The sequence below is a fragment of the Ananas comosus genome, linkage group 7, assembly GCF_001540865.1.
Source record: "Ananas comosus cultivar F153 linkage group 7, ASM154086v1, whole genome shotgun sequence".
Taxonomy (NCBI): domain Eukaryota; kingdom Viridiplantae; phylum Streptophyta; class Magnoliopsida; order Poales; family Bromeliaceae; genus Ananas; species Ananas comosus.
In genome coordinates this window covers 979,801-997,921 of record NC_033627.1, presented here as the reverse complement: position 1 = coordinate 997,921, position 18,121 = coordinate 979,801, and the positions used below count along the sequence as shown (strand labels likewise).

The 18,121-nt window shown below is 43.4% G+C and overlaps 3 protein-coding genes across 11 annotated transcripts; 1 reads left to right on the top strand and 2 right to left on the bottom strand.

Moving 5' to 3' along the window:
• LOC109712650 (BTB/POZ domain-containing protein At5g66560) lies at positions 188 to 2,992 on the bottom strand. The gene is made up of 4 exons (XM_020236342.1): positions 2,610 to 2,992; positions 2,447 to 2,516; positions 1,016 to 2,365; positions 188 to 918 (listed from the first exon to the last, which is right to left on the bottom strand). Exons 1-4 carry the CDS (start codon positions 2,645 to 2,647, stop codon positions 385 to 387), a joined length of 1,992 nt encoding a protein of 663 aa, XP_020091931.1. The 5' UTR covers positions 2,648 to 2,992; the 3' UTR covers positions 188 to 384.
• LOC109712651 (thioredoxin-like protein HCF164, chloroplastic) lies at positions 3,208 to 10,829 on the top strand. 9 transcript variants are annotated; one of them, XM_020236345.1, is made up of 9 exons: positions 3,734 to 3,851; positions 5,076 to 5,170; positions 7,099 to 7,224; positions 7,979 to 8,223; positions 8,338 to 8,570; positions 9,308 to 9,411; positions 9,807 to 10,140; positions 10,228 to 10,261; positions 10,548 to 10,829. In XM_020236345.1, the coding sequence occupies exons 2-7, from the start codon at positions 5,094 to 5,096 to the stop codon at positions 10,087 to 10,089; spliced, it is 1,068 nt and encodes a 355-aa protein (XP_020091934.1). In that variant the 5' UTR covers positions 3,734 to 3,851; positions 5,076 to 5,093; the 3' UTR covers positions 10,090 to 10,140; positions 10,228 to 10,261; positions 10,548 to 10,829. The 9 variants fall into 9 exon arrangements, with proteins under 9 accessions (XP_020091941.1, XP_020091937.1, XP_020091936.1 ...); XM_020236348.1 differs by lacking the exons at positions 7,099 to 7,224; positions 10,228 to 10,261 and adding an exon at positions 3,217 to 3,374 and having other exon boundaries at positions 7,993 to 8,223; positions 10,548 to 10,717; XM_020236347.1 differs by lacking the exons at positions 7,099 to 7,224; positions 10,228 to 10,261 and adding an exon at positions 3,229 to 3,374 and having other exon boundaries at positions 8,352 to 8,570; positions 10,548 to 10,717.
• LOC109712649 (wall-associated receptor kinase-like 14) lies at positions 11,081 to 15,140 on the bottom strand. The gene is made up of 3 exons (XM_020236341.1): positions 14,303 to 15,140; positions 13,211 to 13,291; positions 11,081 to 12,659 (listed from the first exon to the last, which is right to left on the bottom strand). Exons 1-3 carry the CDS (start codon positions 15,048 to 15,050, stop codon positions 11,398 to 11,400), a joined length of 2,091 nt encoding a protein of 696 aa, XP_020091930.1. The 5' UTR covers positions 15,051 to 15,140; the 3' UTR covers positions 11,081 to 11,397.

Sequence of the window (18,121 nt, the reverse complement as noted above, 5' to 3'; positions counted from 1 at the left end):
TCATTTTTATCACTAAACAGAATGATGATTTTTGGGTACTTTCATCATTAATGAGGTTTCCGCTTTATTAATCATCAATCCGTTGTTCTTCTCATTCATGCTTTCCTTGGCGGTTTTCGTGAGAAGAGGCAAAATGACTTGAATGTGCTAAAAGCAGCTTTGCTTTCGTGCCAACGCCACCAAATTATTTGCTGAACCGTGTTCCAATGAACATTCCCATGAACAACCAGACAGGGATAACCTTTTCAACTTGCTTCGTAATTAATTCATTTTTTCCGCGTGAATTGGAATTTAAACATGAAAACAATTCTAAAATTTTTCAAAAAACTAAAGAAGAAAAAAAAAATCGAATTGAAGCATTCAAATCCATGAGGATGGGGAATTCTAAGGGCTCTGCTCGATCCGAGGCTTCTGCGGCGCCACCACGGTCCGCTGGTGTGAGTCGCACACCTGTGTCGGGAACCTGCACCCGATCCGCCGCGCCACGAGCGAGCCCCAGCTCCCCTGCGGCCGCTCCACCGTTCGTTCGGCTCGCCGCGGATCTATCTTCTCGATGGCCTTCCTCATGCTCGAGCACTCGCGCTCCAGCTCGTGCACTCTGCTCCTCATGCTATCCATATCCAGCCTCAGCACCTGGTTCTCTCTCACCGCCGCCCGCCACGTGTCCCCCTCCCTCCTCGCTGCGGGGCCCACCTCCTCCTCAACCACCTCTGCGGGCGCTGCATCCTCCGCCGCAAGGATTGTCCCCGCAATCGCCCGCCGCAGCTGCAGCTGCTCGAAGAACAGCACCTGCACCACCGCACGCAGCGGCAGGCGCTCGTTCTGCGCCGCGTGGGTGCACGCCTCCAATGTCAGCTTCTGGCAATCAATCACGCCGCTCACTTTCTCCTTCTCCTCCTCCGTCAACCCCGGGTGCGCCTAATCAACACACACCCCAAATGCACCGTTAAAGTTTTCAACCATAACGACAATGCAAACAAAACGCTTCCTAAAATGCAACCGTTGATCACCGTACCTTCAGATAGATATCGACTGCACGGTAGAGCCCGTCGTCGAACACGCGCGCGTGGTCCGGTAGAGCCAGAGCGAGGTCGCAGAACTTATCCGGCTTCAGGTTCGCGTCCGACGCGATTTCCGAGAGGTACGCGTCGATCAATTTCCCCACGATTTGTAGCGGGCGATTAATGTTACCGGGCGGTGCCCTCACCCCCGCTTCCCCCGCGCCCACCTCCTCCTCGACCGCTGTAATCGCCGAACTTTCGCCCAGGTTCTCTAGGAAATAGTGAAGGATCCGCTCCACGCAGTCCACGTCGTACAGCGTCTCGACGAGGTACGAATAACTCGGCATCAAAAGATCGTCGAGCGTGGCTTGTTCCAGCTGCGACGCGATCTTCCGCTCCAGGGCGGTTCTAGAAGCTTCGGAGGCTCGGAGTATATTAACGGTTCGGAGGAGGCCGAAGAGGAAGCGGGTGGTTGTGAGCCCCGTGGTTTTCTCTGGGGGGAGGTTCGAGACCACGGTTTCTAGAAGCTCCCGTTGCTCGGGCTCGGAAGCTAATGGGGCGGAGGAGTGGCGGCGGCGGCTCGATCGAGAGAGGCCGGGGATGGATCGCCTCGCGTAGGTGATGAGCGATCCCTCGATTACCTCGGAGCTCAGATCCCGGGCTCTCATGGCGGAGATAACGCGCTTGTAGGTGGGGAGGCTCAGGATCGCGAGGTCCTCGAACCAGGAGTCCACGGCGGCAGCGGAGGATCGGATCCCACTCTTGCGGCCGATCCCGTTCCACAGCGCAGCGGCGGAGCTAGGGATCTTCGTCTCTCCCTCGCCAGCGGCGACAGCGCCCTCCGTGATCGGCCACCCGAAGAGGGAGCTGAGATCAGAGGATCCGGCGCGCGCGGCGATAGAGTCGATGCACCGCTGCGCGAGGCCGAGGTCCTCGGCGAGGGGGGAGACGTCCTCGCAGGATTTGAGGGCTCTGATCGAGTCTTTGATGCTCCGGAGCACGGATTGGGCGAGGAACCGCTCGGTGCGGGAGTCGAGGTTGTCCTCGGCGAACTCCTCGGTCATCTCGAGGTACTCAGCGGCGCAGCGGAGGGGAACGGCGCTCCACGCCGTGATCTCGACCTTCACGCCGTAGCAGAACTTCGCCGCGGCCTCGAAGATCTCGGAACCGCCAGGGAAATCGGGGAGCGAGATGCAGTGTAAGCCCTCTTCTTCTTCTTCTTCTTCTTCCTCCTCCTCCTCCTCCTCCTCCTCGATCTCTCCCTCTTCTTCTCCCTCTTTGCTAGCTCCTTTTCGAACCCTAGGGTTTTTTTCACGTTCCGTTATCATCTGGTGAAGCTTCTTGCTCTTCGACATCAACGGGAACTATAAGAAAAGAAGAGGCATTGGAAAAGAGAAATCCCAAAATGGGGAGAAAATTCGCAGCGGATTCGAACTGTAGATCACCTTGTGGAGGTGAAAACTCATCTCCCCCACTTCAATCACCACATCGCTGGGCAATCCCGTAGTGCAAAACCTACACCAAAACATAGGTTAATCCACAGACACAGATCAGCAAAAAAGGGAAACGAAAATAGCATACAAACTACGAGAGAAATAGAGAGCTCACCATGCTTGGCCTTTCGAGCTGAGCTTCTCCAGCGCCATTCTTTTCCCACCAGAAACCTAACCCTTAGCTTCTTTCAAAGTTCTCTACAACCCATAAACACTCCTACCACCACATGATATTTCCCTACTTAGCACAACGAAGCAGTGGAGGTCCTAATCTCGAACTCGATCGATCGATAAAACCCATACAGAGGAAAGAAAAGAATCCGTTTGGTGGGAGTCGACGAACAAGAAAAGAAACCGTTTTTTAGGTCGGAGGGGGTGATTCCCAACAGGGGAGAAGGGACAAAGAGCGGTCCAACCATATTGTTCTCAAAAGTAGTTACTGGGTTTAATTTAATTCTGTGTAAATTATTTGTTTAATAATCCTCTCCTGCTGTTGTGATGCAGGCTTTGCTTAATAACCTGAGAAGTGAGATTCTCACTCAAAAGGATGAAAAGCACTGCTGCACTGGGCATGGTGATTTTATTTTGTGCTTGCCAACTGGCTTTTTTTTATTTTATTTTTTCTTTATCTCGGACGAGTTATTTCGATCTATTTTTGGAAATTAGCATCATTCTCATTATTGTATTTCTGGTACCTAATTGCTTATTTTCTATTATTTTTTTGGTTTCAGTTTGTTTTTTTTTCTCCTTTTCTAATTTATCTGTTGAACGTCATGAGACTTTTGCAGACAATTCAGGGCTCATCAATGCTCATCCACCATTGCTGTTGCGCATTAAAGGTCAACGGATCCTCTGCAACCCAGGCTGTATAGGCTAGCATGTGAGTATGTCAAATTTGAGAATATGTTATTCAAATGTACATTTTTGAATGCATAAGAAAAATTAAAATTTTATTTTAAATGTTGTTTCTAATATTTTAGATGACAGTGAGAATAGTCATCATCCCTATCCCGCGGCAGTTTCTGTCATAAATTTAAAGTTTTCCAAAAGAAAATTTTCTAATCCACTTCCAAATGTTCTAGATACTTCTTAATCACTGAAGCGGATAAGTATGAAGTACACGGTTTTAAACTAGATCTAAATTAGTAAAGTCTCTAAAATCACGACCAGATGTGTGATTCAATTTGCTTTTCAAAATTAGTGCAACCAATTGGATAATGCCGCATGCTTCTATTATAGCTATTTCATACAAGTTGGGTGTGGAGAACCCGCGAGTCGGCGACAGCATTAAGAAAGCGGTGACTGAAAGCCTGAAACTTCAACGGGAGGGAACAGCCGGAATGCATGAAGAGATGAGGCATGTATCTCTATATCTCCCAATTATAGAATTCCATTTCAAATTAAAGTTATTTAAAATATCTTTATCCTTGCAGCTTTGACTCTTTGCTTTGTACAGTAAGTGCTAAAAGTTGTGCGACAGTAATTAAAAGCCCTTTTTCTCGTGTTACAGTAACTTTACCATACCCCATAAATCTCCACATTGTTTCTCGTAGGATGAATGAGACCATATGAAGATGAATAATGGATGATAATATAGAATATATAGTACTATCATATATGTACGTCAAAAATACAATTACAAGCTGTCATTTTGTCCCTATCAAAATGGAGACATTCAAGTAGGTGCAAAAGGATATAAGGTTTAGAAGCACTCTTGTGTGGGAGCATTAAGTTTCTTGGGATAACCCCACAGTGCCTTCCGGTCGTGAGACTATTCATGCTAACTTGTCCCTTTGATTTTATATACTTGTACAGCAAGAGAGTGCACTATTCCGTTTAATCAAAATGCTAATTAACTTGCTAACCTGGATTGATTAAACTTGTCTGCATTTTATCAGATTGCCTGTGGTATGTGGATTTTGTAGTATAACAAAGCAAGAAAGACAAATGAGCTTACAAAATATTTAAACTTCAGATCTCCTACTCAAGTACTATTTAGAAAACAACAGTTTCCTTGAAAAACCCTGCTAAACTATATGGATTAAAGAAAGAGTCAAAGAGTTCTTTTATTAGCTCTCTTATTTAAATGTTGTCAAAGACTCTTCTCTCTTTAATTCCCAAAACATGCGCTGGGCCCTGGGTGATATAACCTTCAACCTGAACCTGTCGTGGGTGTGAAGTAAGATGATATACGAAAAGCTTCAGTTACCCACCAAATCAGCCAGGCGATCCCTTCCTTGCTAGGCACTTCACTGACTAACTGTAGAAATTGATTATTTTTTTTTTAAAAAAAAAGAGCCTCAAGGAAACAGTGTGTTACATAGTTTTTAACGCAGAGGTTTATTGCTTTGTTTATAATTATAGCCTTGCAATTGGATGCAGTATTAGCTTCAATATTCTCTAATCTTTTGAGTAAATCACCTGCTTGATGAAATGAACTTTTAAATTTGAACATGACTCAAATCGTGATTTTCTTCCCACGTCTAAACAAATTAACTAATAGTTTAGAAGCTATTTTTTCTATTATCAATGAACTAAATGATGCATTATAATTCAACCTACTACTACATTATGCATGCAGTGAGATTTCACCTATTAGATGGCGCTTCTCCAGTTTCCAGAATTGGTACCCATGGAGCAGAGTAAACCATATATGGGAAAAGAAAGGAGGCCGAGGTAACAGTAATTTTTCTTATCTTGGTTCTGTTAACTTCCTTGCTTAAAGTGCTCCTCATGCTGTTTTTTTCATGCAATGATGGTCTCATGCACATCATTTTGCCATGCATGAGTGGTCCATATAGCTCATTATAACTGCATTTAGTCTCCTTAATAATGGGTTAGGTGTTTGGGCCCAGAACAGAAACGGGTCGAGGTTCTTGAACAGTGCCAGAGTTTCCATTATCTCTTTGCAGCAGCTCATGCTGCCCATGCCACAGTTCTATACAGGTTGTACTCTGGGACCAATTAGAACGCAACAAATATATGGCTATATTTAGCTTCATGTCATGTGGAACTTGAATTCCCACATAATACCCTTAACCTCAATAACTATTCGTAGGTCGCCTTCTTAAAATTCAATTTGACCACTATTTGTGGTTACAATGCGGGATGGTTGCTATGCAGATAGGGATGGGTATATATGATAAATTTTTCTAATTAACAAGACTCTTATGAGTTAGTAATTGGGCCCCGAAAACAGCAGATATGGTACTTGATGCTTTTATTATTGACATAATACATCTGGACCCCCTGGCTAGAGTGTAACCCATTGTGCAACTAACGATTTTATTCGAACCAAAAACAATGAGAATAGGACCTTTTTTATGGTAAGGCACAAAGTGATTCTCTATGCAATTCTCTATGGTAAAGGGATGAGAATGTGACAATAAACTTAAGGGGAGAGAAATCTTTCAACCAAACACTAACCCGTATCAAATTGGTGGTACAGCACGCATGCACCACATTCTCTTAAATGGATAGCCACAAAATGGATGTGTCAGTAGAGTAGAACCGTGTGCATCCAACAATTATACCATGCATTTATGCCCTTGTGTCGCACTTGATTACGATTTAGGTATGAAAGGTAGTTGCCAGTTAGAAAAAGTGGCACTAGTAATAATGTTGGAGTGGCTTAAGCTATCACTCTCAATAAAAAATCAGTCCCAGTGTGACTGATCATCCTCTCAGACCAGCTACTGATCACTCTCAATAAAAAAGACACAATTAATCATGGTTCCATGCGAATAATTTGCATGAGCGTCTTCATAATTCTATTCTAGTTTCCTGTTTCCAAAAATGTGCGTTTATAACTTTGTGAAGCTCACCCTTTAGCTTATCTTAGACAGAAGACGAATTATCTTATTCATTTTGATCTGAGGCAAATGTTGTTGTTGGAGTCAAGGTTTATCTCTCTTAATATAATATGTTTTTAAGTTGGCATTTTACTTGGAGTACATGCTCATTTGACTGTTTCTCTCCTTTCTATATTCTATTAGCAATGTAAAAGATAGGTTTCTTTTTTCTTTCCTTTTCCCGCATTTATCAGAGAAGCTAATGATTGCATAAAGGTGCACTAGCAAACATTTCAAAATACTGGCAAACACTGCAAATAGGTCTTCATAACTTGGGAATATACCCTTCGGATTTAAACAACAACGTCAACTTAAATTGACTTGTTTTTCACTTGAGAATAGCTGGATCTCTTATTTTTCTATGACTCAAAAAAGTAACTTTATTGAAAACATTATTAGGCCCCTTTTTTGCCGCAAAAGGATTATTAGGTTCTTCATTTGCCGCAAAAGGATTATCAGGTTCTTCAAAGCTAGATAACATAGAAGAGATTTCCGTTGGCAATCCACTTCCTGCTCACTTTTAAGCAAAGCGGCCTAGGCATTCCATCGTCAAGCTTTGGTCTTATCCGCACGCATGTCATCATGAAAAGAAAACTAAAACTAGTTAAATTATAATCACGATAGACCGTGCACCAAAACATAGATTTTGAGAAATAAAATTAGAAATAATAATAAGATAACATTAATTTTGTTATTAAGAGATCAAAATTTTACTCCGTCACAAAAGATAGAGAATGACTTGGAGTAGTACAGCCTGAAGGCAACGAGGTGCCAGAGGGCGAGGGCAGGGCGACGCCCGGCCATGATCGGCACATGCAATGCTTCCCCTTCTCTGTGCTGTTGTAGACGGAGACGGCATGCTTGCCACAGCCTCCCCATGTAACCTTCCCGCACCGCTTACAATCTACTTTGTAACACATCTCTCTCTCCTCCTTTTAGCTCTTCCCTTGATATGCTTGCTGTGTGTATATATATATATATATATATATATATATATATATATAGAGGCTGTATCGCCTTGGAAGGTTATTTATTTCCAAGATGCCCTGCCAATGTCGAGCCAGTCAACTCTATTGGCTGCTCGGCGTCTGGACGAGTCAATTATGGATAAGTGTTTTTTGAAATTTTTATTAAACAATCCTATGCCTATGGATAAGATTGATTTACTTTACATTTCACATAAGATTTTGCAGAAAAAAAGGTAATATTAATAATAATAAAAAAAGAGTTTTGCTTAAGTATAACTGGGACGTCTTAGTAAGTATAAGTAAACGAGATAGTAGTATTATACGGCACTCTACGCACATGATTAATCATTTGATAGTAGTATTATGGGTCCCCACTCCCCAACATGTGGTTAGCAATACTAACATATCTGTTTTTACTTTTGTGTTGAGGCAAGTCAGAGCTAATAAATAATGACCACATTTAATAAATTTATTTACTGGCTGTTAGTATTTGTGTGCTGATATGTATAAGGTAAAAGCTCTAATTAATTCCTTCACACACTTCATAAAACTACAAAGGCTTATCAACTAATAAGCAACAGTGCACTTATTTACGGGATTCAGAGCATTTCCCTCCTTTCATTTAATTCCTTGACACAATCCTTACCTTCTCACGAATCTCAAAGACGACGCACGGCAGGAGATCGCGCGCACGAATACGGCGAAGGATCGAGTGGCTTCGGGTTGTTATCGTCGAGGATCTTCTCCTTCCTCCGTGCAAGCGAGACCCATGGCGCGCGTGGCTTCGGGCCCTCTCGGCCTTCTCCCGGGCCTCCGCCCTCGATCCACACCCCGCCTCCCAACTCTCCGCCACGGGGCCAAATCCGAACCCGCCGATCCCCAAATCGAACCCTCTCCTCCTCCTCCCACGGTCAGTGCTAAACCTCTCCTCATGCCCATCTGGATTGATCTTAAAAAATAAATAAATAAATAAATTCTGTATATGAACCTTTGGTTTGCGACATGACATGATTCGTTTGAGTAGTTTCGTTTTGTCAGGACGAACAAATTGTCGAGAGTAAATCGGTCGATGACAGTAGTCAGCCAGCTAGTAGTGTTTCCCAGAATGCCGGATTCGTAGAATTCCCGAATAAAGATGTTAACAGAAGGATTGCGCTGGCTTCGACTACTGCCGCAGTTGGGCTCTTCTTGTCCACAAGACTTGAATTCGGTGTTTCGTTGAAAGATCTAGCTGCTAGTGCTGTACCGTACGAAGAGGTCGGTTACATTTCCTTATCATTTGTGCTCCACTCTTCTTGTCGCCAGATTCTGATGTGAGGGCTTCTAGTCATCAAGATTAAACTGTTGAATACTGAATTCATCACTCGAGCCTTCTTCTTATCCACAGCTAAGCCAGAATTTAGGTGCACAACATGATATCGTGTGCTTTCTCTGTCTCCTATCTTTCTATCTGGCATTGTTCTTAAATCTACCCCCCATGAGAATTTCTCAGCAGGGGATAAGTTGTGGTACAAAGTTAATGCAGAGATAAAATGTGGATCTGGAGCTTTCGACTGCCAAAATATTAGGCGTAAGCTTCTTCTTTTCCCCCCCCTAGAGGGTATATCCTTCTTTGGTCTTCTGGATGATGGATAATCCTTGTTTCAATAGTGCTGTATGGCTGGAGCTCTGTTTAAGAACCTACTAAAAACTGCTAACAGCTTTTTCATTGAAATCTCTCCAGCTGCTTCGGCTGTGTTAATAGCAAAAGCTTCAAAATTGGGTATTTGGTTTTAGAAACAGAAGCTCATTCAGCTATTCCCCGAGTATAGAAGCCATTCCACAGCGAGGCAAAAGAAACGCTTTTTGAACTGCTTACTTTGAACTCTGTTTGGTTGGTTCACTCTTGCTAACCGTAGTCCGGGTGCTACAGGTCGCCATTCTAATAGCACATTTCTAGGACTGTTCGTTTCTGCTTTTTTCGTCGTCTCCTGATTGGCATCGGTGATCTGCAGGCTCTATCAAATGGAATGCCTACTGTTGTCGAGTTTTATGCTGATTGGTGTGAAGTCTGTCGAGAATTGGCTCCGGACATCTATAAAATCAAGCAGCAGTACAAGTAAACACTTTCGTATTCAATGTTTTCTATTGCAAATACCATGTGACAAGCATGACTTAATATTGTATTCTTTGATAAGATACATCTCATAATATATGCATCTTACACAAGAACTTGAAATTCCATCTTTGCATCAGCAGCATGTCTTTGATGACACAGCCTGCTTTGTTCTCTTTAAAGTTTAAAGTGAAAAGTGAATTACGTTCACAGCTGCTGCAACAGCTAAAAGACTAATCTTAATACGATCTAATAGTTTGTCTGGAAATATCACCTCAATTGTTTTAGTTTAGAAAAGAGTTCTTCGACAATAATGGTAGATATATTCATGGTGCTTTTTAAATTGTTAGATGCTTGTTTCAGATTCTACTTTTCTTACAGTGCATCTTCCATTCCAGGGATCGTGTCAATTTTGTTATGCTGAACGTCGATAACACAAAGTGGGAACAAGAGCTCGACGAGTTTGGAGTGGAAGGGATTCCCCATTTTGCCTTCTTGGACAAGGATGGAAACGAAGAGGGAAATGTTGTTGGCAGGCTCCCTAAGCAATATTTTCTTGAGAATGTTGCTGCCCTCGCTAATGGGGAGCCTACAATTCCCCACTCCCGTGTCGTGGGTCAGTACTCCAGTGCTGAGGCCCGAAAGGTCCATCAAGTTGTTGATCCTCGAAGCCATGGTTGAAGTTGCTCCATATAAGCATTGGCGACAACCGGTCGCTGTCATATTACACAAGTAGGTTCTTGACTCCCCCCTCCCCCCCGCCCCCCCTTCTTTTATTATAGATTATGTAGGCTAGAACTTAGAAGAATACTTTCTCAGATCCTGTTTGGCATGGCTGGGACATCAACAAAAGGTGCTGATTATATACTCTTTCAGACATTACATGGTTTTTAACGAAAGGTATTGCATTTAGTTAATCAACTCTAAATGCAGACCTTTCAAGCTATTGCACAATTTTCATTAGTTTCAAAGGAAACTTTTGGCTGCAAAGGAAAGAAACTACCGACAAAGTATTATAATAGATTTAGGAACAAGAACAATCTTACTTATTCTTTGTTTTCTCCTACTTTTATTACAATTTGTGGATATAATTGACTTCAGTTTCCTTTTGAGCGCTGACATGCTGATAATCTTTTCAGGCTCGCTCCGGGCTCCTCCTGATTTGCTGTTCGTTCTACGTGAAGAAAAAAAAAAATCTCATTGTGGATTAGATCGATTGATTTTGTAGAAATCCACCTAGAGATATTCTTTAGAACCCGGAATGTTTGTATATTTGTAAGTTTTATGTTAGCTTGTTAAACTCTCTCTCTCTCTCTCTCTCTCTCTCTCTCTCTCTAACTGATATTCAAGTAAAAATTCAATGACTTATTCCAAAAGATTAGAAGGACAATAAATAAAGCTGGAAAGCTTAATATACTTCAGTAACTGGCATTCAGGGATTATTTGATTTAAGTAAAAGATTATGTACTATATACTCTTTGCGCCTTTCTCAATTTTCTTGTAAAGAAATGTTTTTTTTTTTTTTTTCTTGAGAGAAAAAGGTAGTACGTTACCCGCTTTATTCATTTAACAGATAAATTTAGCTACAGGGCTTGAGGCAACGTGGCTTCGAAAAATATAGAAGACAACCAAAACAAAAAAAGACAAATAAAACTTAAAATAAAAAACTATAAAAAATTAATGCTTGCACTTCTCACTCAAAATCATTTAAAATCAAGACGATAAGAAAGAAATGTTAGTGTAGGTTATAATATTTTAGATGCTACATCCGACACTTAAAAATTAGAAAGAAAGAAATAAAATCGCTTGCAACACGGTCAAATAGATACTCGGCAACTTCCCCGTTTTTGATCGCTCAAAATCATTAAAAAAACGAAAAAACAGAAAATGGAGCCATAATATATCAACTTTGCATATTCGAAAATAGAGAATTGCGACCGACCGCAGGGGTAGTGTTGAGAGATTATAATTTTTTTTTTTTTTGTCTTTTCACAGCACGAAACGCGGCATGGATCCATTGGTGGAGGGAGAGGAGCTGTGCTCGCTGACCCACAACACCTCCTGCACCGAAACCGGCGAATCCACTCTCGCCTTCTCCTCCAATCTCACACCCCGGCTCCTCCTCCTCCTCCTCCTCCTCTTCCCCTCCAACTTCTCAACCGCTTCCGAGCCCGAGCCCAACACCTCTACAACATCCTCTTCTTCCTCCTCCTCCTCCGATGCGGGCGCGGGCGGGGGCGGGGGCGGGGGCGCGCTAAGCCTGATCCGCTCCAGCTCCTCGGCCACCTCCGTCATGCAGGGCCTCACGTCCTTGTGAAAAGCGAGACACCGGAACGCCAGCTCCGCCACCCTGCGTACGGAGTCCATGACCCACTCCCCCTCTCCCTCCCCCTCGTCGGCGGCGTCGGCGTCGGCCGGCGGAGGCGGCAGGTTGACCTCGGTGGGCGGCCTCTCGAAGTCGACCACCTTCAAGGCCGTCAGCATCTCGACCAGCACCACCCCGAAGCTGTACACGTCGCTCTTGTCCGTGAGGTGGAAGTCCTGGTGGTACTGCGGGTCCAGGTACCCCGGCGTCCCCTGCGGCGCCGTCGACACGTGCGACGACTCCGCCGCCACGCCCGCCCGCGACAGCCCGAAGTCCGCGATCTTCGGCCGCAGCTCGCGGTCCAGCAGGATGTTCGTCGACTTGATGTCGCGGTGGTAGATGGGCGGCTGCAGCGCCGTGTGCAGGTACGCCACCGCGCGCGCCGCCTCCGCGGCGATGCCCAGGCGCGCCCGCCAGGGGAGCCCTCCCCCTACGCCGCCGCCGCGGCGCAGGTGCTGCGCGAGGGTGCCGTTCGGGACGAACTCGTAGACGAGGATCTGCTCCCCGCGGTCGACGCAGCAGCCGAGCAGGCGCACGAGGTTCGGGTGGCGCACGCAGGAGATGAGCCGGATCTCGTTCATGGCGGAGGAGGACCGGGAGCTGGGGTCGCCGCAGCGGATGCGCTTCACGGCCACGAGCCCCTCGGGGAGCTTGCCCACGTACACGGTGGCGTAGGCGCCCGTGCCCAGCTTGTAGGCGTCGGAGAAGGCGTTGGTGGCGCGCTCCATGTCCTTGTACGAGTAGACCGGGACGGGGCACGACGCCGCCTCCGACAGGCGCAGCAGGTGCTTCGTCTGCTCCGAGGAGGCCGCCCATTTGCGCCGGCGAGCGGCGCTGCACAGCAGAAGAAGCAGGCCCAGCAGCAGAGAAGCTCCGGCTACGATCCCTGCTTCACACCATACGACAAGCAGCCATGCAACAAAACTATAGTTAAAAAAGCCAATCCATGACGACCGTCCCTAGCACAAGTGGCAAAGGGCTTGGTGATTGGTATCCGAGATCTAAATTCGAATCCTAACTGATTCATATTTTTAGCAAAGTTTATTTTTAAATAAAATAAACGAAGCGAGCGAGTAGCGTGCTATCTATCTCTCAAAAAAAAAAATCAATCCATCGCGTTGCATACAACAGACGCCCATCTCACAACTGGGCCAGAATATTACGTTGGGCTTTCTCGGCCCAGCTGTTTCCCAACAAGTGGCTTTCATGTCAGATTCTGCTGAATCACATATTGTACATGCCATGATTTTTTTTTTTTTTACTTCTTCTTTGCTAAATATTTTAACCAGTGAAAAGCAGAATAAAACAGACCCAAAATCCTTAATATACGGTAAATCCTGCATCTTTGGTACCTACGGACGTGTGTTTGGGCGCATGTAGGTGTTCGCTCTTTTACTATTCAGTAGCATTAAATTGGAGCGAGGAAGAATTGAGTACCTCCAATGAGAAGGCCAACCTTCGCACGGCCACCGCAATCGCCGAATTTCTTCCTGTTTGAAGCACCGCATCTCCCAGCCGCTGCAGCATTAAAACTAATAGAAACTAAATGACTAAAAAAGAAAAACAGTAGTACTCTGTTGAATTCCTATGTATATATGACGACATTATACTGTTTCAGTACTGATAAAGTCGCATATACATTTATTATACCTGTCGGAACTTAATTGTTCTGAAATTATGAACGTAAAGCTGCAAATGTTTACGCATACGACATACCCCTCTACGTCTTTATCATTAGAAACAACTCAATCTCCCCTCTATGAGAAAAGAAAAGAAACACCGATTCAAAGTTCATTAGCCAAGATGAATTTTGGGGGGGGCGTAGGATGAACGTCCCCATGCCATAAATACATGTGGTTGGTCGATGGCAGTTGACTCAGCTATCATCAGAATTTGTATCTCAGCGAGTAATCCCATCCCTTAAATGTCTTAACTATAACACCCACATGGCGTAGAATTTATATCATCACCTACATCGCATTCGATTTGTAACACCTAGTAACAGGTTAATCGAAAAGGTACATTTCAACATATGATCTTATAACATAACACTACTGGTAAAAGCAGGTTCAAGTTATTATTTAAGTATCGACTGGGTTATGAATCTGTTTTGCCATTAGTAACGTCAAATTCTGATAACACCACTATATGTTATCACAAATTTTAAGTGCAAATGGTGAGGAAATTAACAATAGTCAACAAAGTTAATTGATATGGCGCCAAAGCTTGATTTGGTACGGACGGGGGCAAAGAATCATTGGCCTCTCACCCCAACCACAGAAACGGGCCCCAAAATTCGGGTCAATTATTTGGCCCTAAAACATAATATAATACTAAAAAGATGGAGCAGTTCTTCTTTTTTTTTTTTTCTAAAAAAAAAACACAATAAATATGTTAGATCCATCATTTTGTACGTGAATTTTGAAATCATTTTAATTGTATAATCTTTGCTTACTCCTACTTCAGTTTCAAAATTAAGCGGTTGGTTACTAAGCCAGCCGCAAAGGAGGAGGCTCATGACTGACTCACCTCTGACGCAACCGTCGCCGTCGGCGAACCCGTCGCCGACGAACCCTGCGTCGCAGCTGCATCTGAACCCCGTGGCATTGCCCGGGACCGCCACGGGCGCGCACGTGGCGTTGGCGGAGCAGCGGCAGGGGCCATTGAGCCACCACCCGAGCTCGGCGGCGCCGAACACGATCGCGGGCATCTGCGCCCCCTCGTCCCCGCCGCCCGGCGAGTACAGCACCGACGTGAACACGTAGCCGCAGCCGCTGGCGGTGGCGTTACCGGGGGACAAGAACCCGTCGGTGCGGCCGCTGGAGTAGCAGGTGATGTTGTCCCCCTTCTCGCCGCAGCTCGCGAGGTCCTTCCGCTGGGATATCTGCGTCGCCAGCGAGGTCGGGAGGAGGCACCGCGACGCCGCGGCCGTCGCGGTGCAGTTGCGCAGGAACAGCCCGTTCCTCCACGTCATGGCGTAGTTGGGCCCGAAGAGGACTCCGATGGCGGCGCGGACGGGGCGGTCGCACGAGGGGGCCACGTCCAGGAGCAGGCTATCCGGGGTGATGTTCCAGACGGGATAAGTCTCGGCCACCAGGATAGAATTGGTGGAGTTGCAGGTTAGGCGGATGCCGCATCCCGCGGAGAAGCCGAACGGATAGGGGACGGTGGAGGAGCCGCAGGTGCGCCTGCAATTGGCGGCGGCGGCGGCGGCGGCGCCCGCACGAGGAAGAATAAGGTGAGAGAAAGCTATACAGAGGAGGATTCCAAGAAGCATTTCTTTTCTTCGGTGATAGCAAGTTGAGAATAAGATTAACTAACTTGGGAATAAACTGGATTAGATAATTAGAGGAGGCTGGGGATCGTGGGGGGGGNTAAGCAACCTATGGCGGCATCATGTTTACAGAACAGGGACAAATAAAATTGATCAGCAACAGATACGTTGGGTACGTCAGCGTTCTAATTCATTACATTCTAAGAACTCACATTGATTAGATAACGCAGTGAGCAAGAAACAGTAGCGTCCCATTAAGCTCCCCTCCTATAATTTTTTCCTGGAAATTATTTCTAGCTAGTAACGGGATAGCGTGGACGGTGGAACTGTTTTTAAGCAGTGCAGGTTGCGGAAAAGAAAAGAAACGTTAAGTAATGAATATCTATTAAGTAATCTTTCCATATTATTTACTTAGTCTACCTTGTCCCTTATTAATACGACGTTAATATCTTGGTGGTACCTCAGAAGGATAATAATAGTTTAATTAGATGCACTGATTGGAATTATTATTCATTTTTATTTACAATTAATGTAATAATACGTGGCATGATTTGACCTTAAAAAATATCCAATACATAGATAAATTCCCTGATAAAAGAATGGACAAGGTAGACTAAGTAAATAATATGGAAAGATTACTTAATAGATATTCATTACTTAACGTTTCTTTTCTTTTCCGCAACCTGCACTGCTTAAAAACAGTTCCACCGTCCACGCTATCCCGTTACTAGCTAGAAATAATTTCCAGGAAAAAATTATAGGAGGGGAGCTTAATGGGACGCTACTGTTTCTTGCTCACTGCGTTATCTAATCAATGTGAGTTCTTAGAATGTAATGAATTAGAACGCTGACGTACCCAACGTATCTGTTGCTGATCAATTTTATTTGTCCCTGTTCTGTAAACATGATGCCGCCATAGGTTGCTTAATCTTGATTGATCCAAATTTATTAGTTATAAAATTTATTTGTGCGAACTTGATCTGATACTTAGAGTTGAGTTTGATTAAATCCAAGTATATCAAATCCAGATTACTTAAATCTCGTATTTTAGACTTCATGGATTCTGATCCAAGGCTATTAAACCCTGATTTGTACAACCACAAAAAAACAAACCAATAACAACTACACGTGACCAACCATCCTAATGCAAGAGACAAAGGATTTAATAGTTTTTTTTTTTAGAGAGATAGGTAGCATATTACTCGCTTCGTTTATTTAATTTAAAAATAAACTTAGTTAGAAATGTGAATCAACTTGAATTTTAACTTAAAATCTCGGGTACCAACTGCCAAGTTCTTTGCCAGTTGTGCTAGAGATGGTCAGTCAAAGGATTTAATAGTTGATACACAAAGTCTCAAATTTGAAACCTAATTGGTTTGTATTCCCAGCTAAATTTATTTTTTAAAAGATTTAAGTGAAACGAATAATATACTAGTTTTCTCTCAAAAAATATATGATAACAACTAATAAGTTCATGATTTAAGGATGCCGAATATTGAAAGCGGATCCTATATATTTGTTTTCAATGTTTTGATGTTTGAACAAGTTCCTCAGTAATAAACTATCCATTTCGAAGATAGTAATTCCATAAGGAATAATGGAATAATGGAATTTCAATATCCACAGACTCCTACCCTAACTAATTTCACCGTTCCCAACTAAACACAACGGAATAACATCTAGAAATGAAGTTCTCAGATAAAATATTATCAAACAATCCTTGGAATCGGAATTCTCAGCCCACTCACTGCCTTACAGAGAGAGAGAGAGATGATAACTAACCAAATTTAATAATTTCTATATCTCCCTCTGTTTAAGCCTGCATGTCTAATTGAATGTCCAATCTCTCCTCGGTCAAAACCATTGAATTTTGAAGCAACAGCGTATCTTTCTTCGTCCTAGCCCTGTGGGTTCTTTAGCACATTTAGTTGATTATATGTGTTATTTTCTAACACAAAACGTAGACCACCAGTATAATTGTACGAACAACAAAGATCCAATTTCCTTATCTTAGGGGAAAAAAGAACAAAGAAAAAACTCTTATTTTTTGAACAGAAAAAAGTCCTAAACCAAACTAGGAACTTTCAGCGTTTGTTGGTCACCGTTGTCCCCTTGAGGGCGAAAGAGTAAACTTCAAAAAAAAAAAAAGGGGTTATCGTGTACGGAAAAGTCTCTTGTAACAATTATCCCTAACAATGAGATTGGCACATATCCAATCTCACAGAGCTTGAAAAGATGTTAAAGAAAATCTTGCTTCTTTTATTTTTTTTTTTTATTTTTCGTGTATTTTTTTTATTTTTCGTGCATGAAGCAATTAGATCTTAAACTTAAAACTCCAATTGCCAATCATAAAATGCTTTGCTAACTATTCTCATTTATATGTTAAAAAAGATTATCTCCCGATGCAGCACACCTACAAAAATGTGCCCCCTGGTTTAATTTGTGTTGTAAGCGTGCCCTAAAATTGCTATTTTGGTTTTGTACAAGAACCTCAACCTTAGCCTCGTTAGAACTTGGGTATCGATGGGGATTGGAATTTGATTCATGTTAATAAGTTTAGATTATATTTTGAGTGCCTTTAAAAAAAAAAAAAAAATCTATACTCGACTTGCAATCTATTCAAATTTTGGTTCTAGAGTTTAAAACGAAACATGATGCAGGCCGCCGAGTGCGGATCCAAAATCAATCAAAAGCCAAATCGTAACAAGATCAATAGAGAGATTCGTACTAGCCTTTTCTTAAGTTTCCACTACTGGAAATTCATCATTTCCTTCTCTCCGCGTAGTACCAACATTAACTTTTACCCATATTTGAAAGGAAACTGATATTTATAGAGAAAGCATTGTTACTCAAAGAGCAGTTAGATTTTTGTTCACTCAAGATTTCAGCCCTTTTTATTCCACGAATAGCACCATTACCTAGTTTTAGGTTACCGGGTCTCAACTAGATGAATCAGCTGGAAACCATGTCCAGCAAGTGTTCTCGTAGATAAGTTTATTCACTAATGTTGAAGGCTACAACTAATTAACGTCGTAGACATAAGATGGTTGCTATTTTGCTTCATCTACAAGCCT

Coding starts and splice junctions, on each gene's coding strand:
- LOC109712651 (XM_020236345.1), top strand. CDS start 5,094: ATGGCGCTTCTCCAGTTTCCAGAATTGGTACCCATGGAGCAGAGTAAA. Junction 7,225..7,978: donor GCTTGCCACAGCCTCCCCAT/GTAACCTTCCCG, acceptor CGAATCTCAAAG/ACGACGCACGGCAGGAGATC. Junction 8,571..9,307: donor GTGCTGTACCGTACGAAGAG/GTCGGTTACATT, acceptor GGTGATCTGCAG/GCTCTATCAAATGGAATGCC.
- LOC109712650 (XM_020236342.1), bottom strand. CDS start 2,647: ATGGCGCTGGAGAAGCTCAGCTCGAAAGGCCAAGCATG. Junction 2,366..2,446: donor TGAGTTTTCACCTCCACAAG/GTGATCTACAGT, acceptor CTTTTCTTATAG/TTCCCGTTGATGTCGAAGAG. Junction 919..1,015: donor CAGTCGATATCTATCTGAAG/GTACGGTGATCA, acceptor TGTGTTGATTAG/GCGCACCCGGGGTTGACGGA.
- LOC109712649 (XM_020236341.1), bottom strand. CDS start 15,050: ATGCTTCTTGGAATCCTCCTCTGTATAGCTTTCTCTCACCTTATTCTT. Junction 13,292..14,302: donor CGGCGACGGTTGCGTCAGAG/GTGAGTCAGTCA, acceptor TTAATGCTGCAG/CGGCTGGGAGATGCGGTGCT. Junction 12,660..13,210: donor GGTTGGCCTTCTCATTGGAG/GTACTCAATTCT, acceptor GGTGTGAAGCAG/GGATCGTAGCCGGAGCTTCT.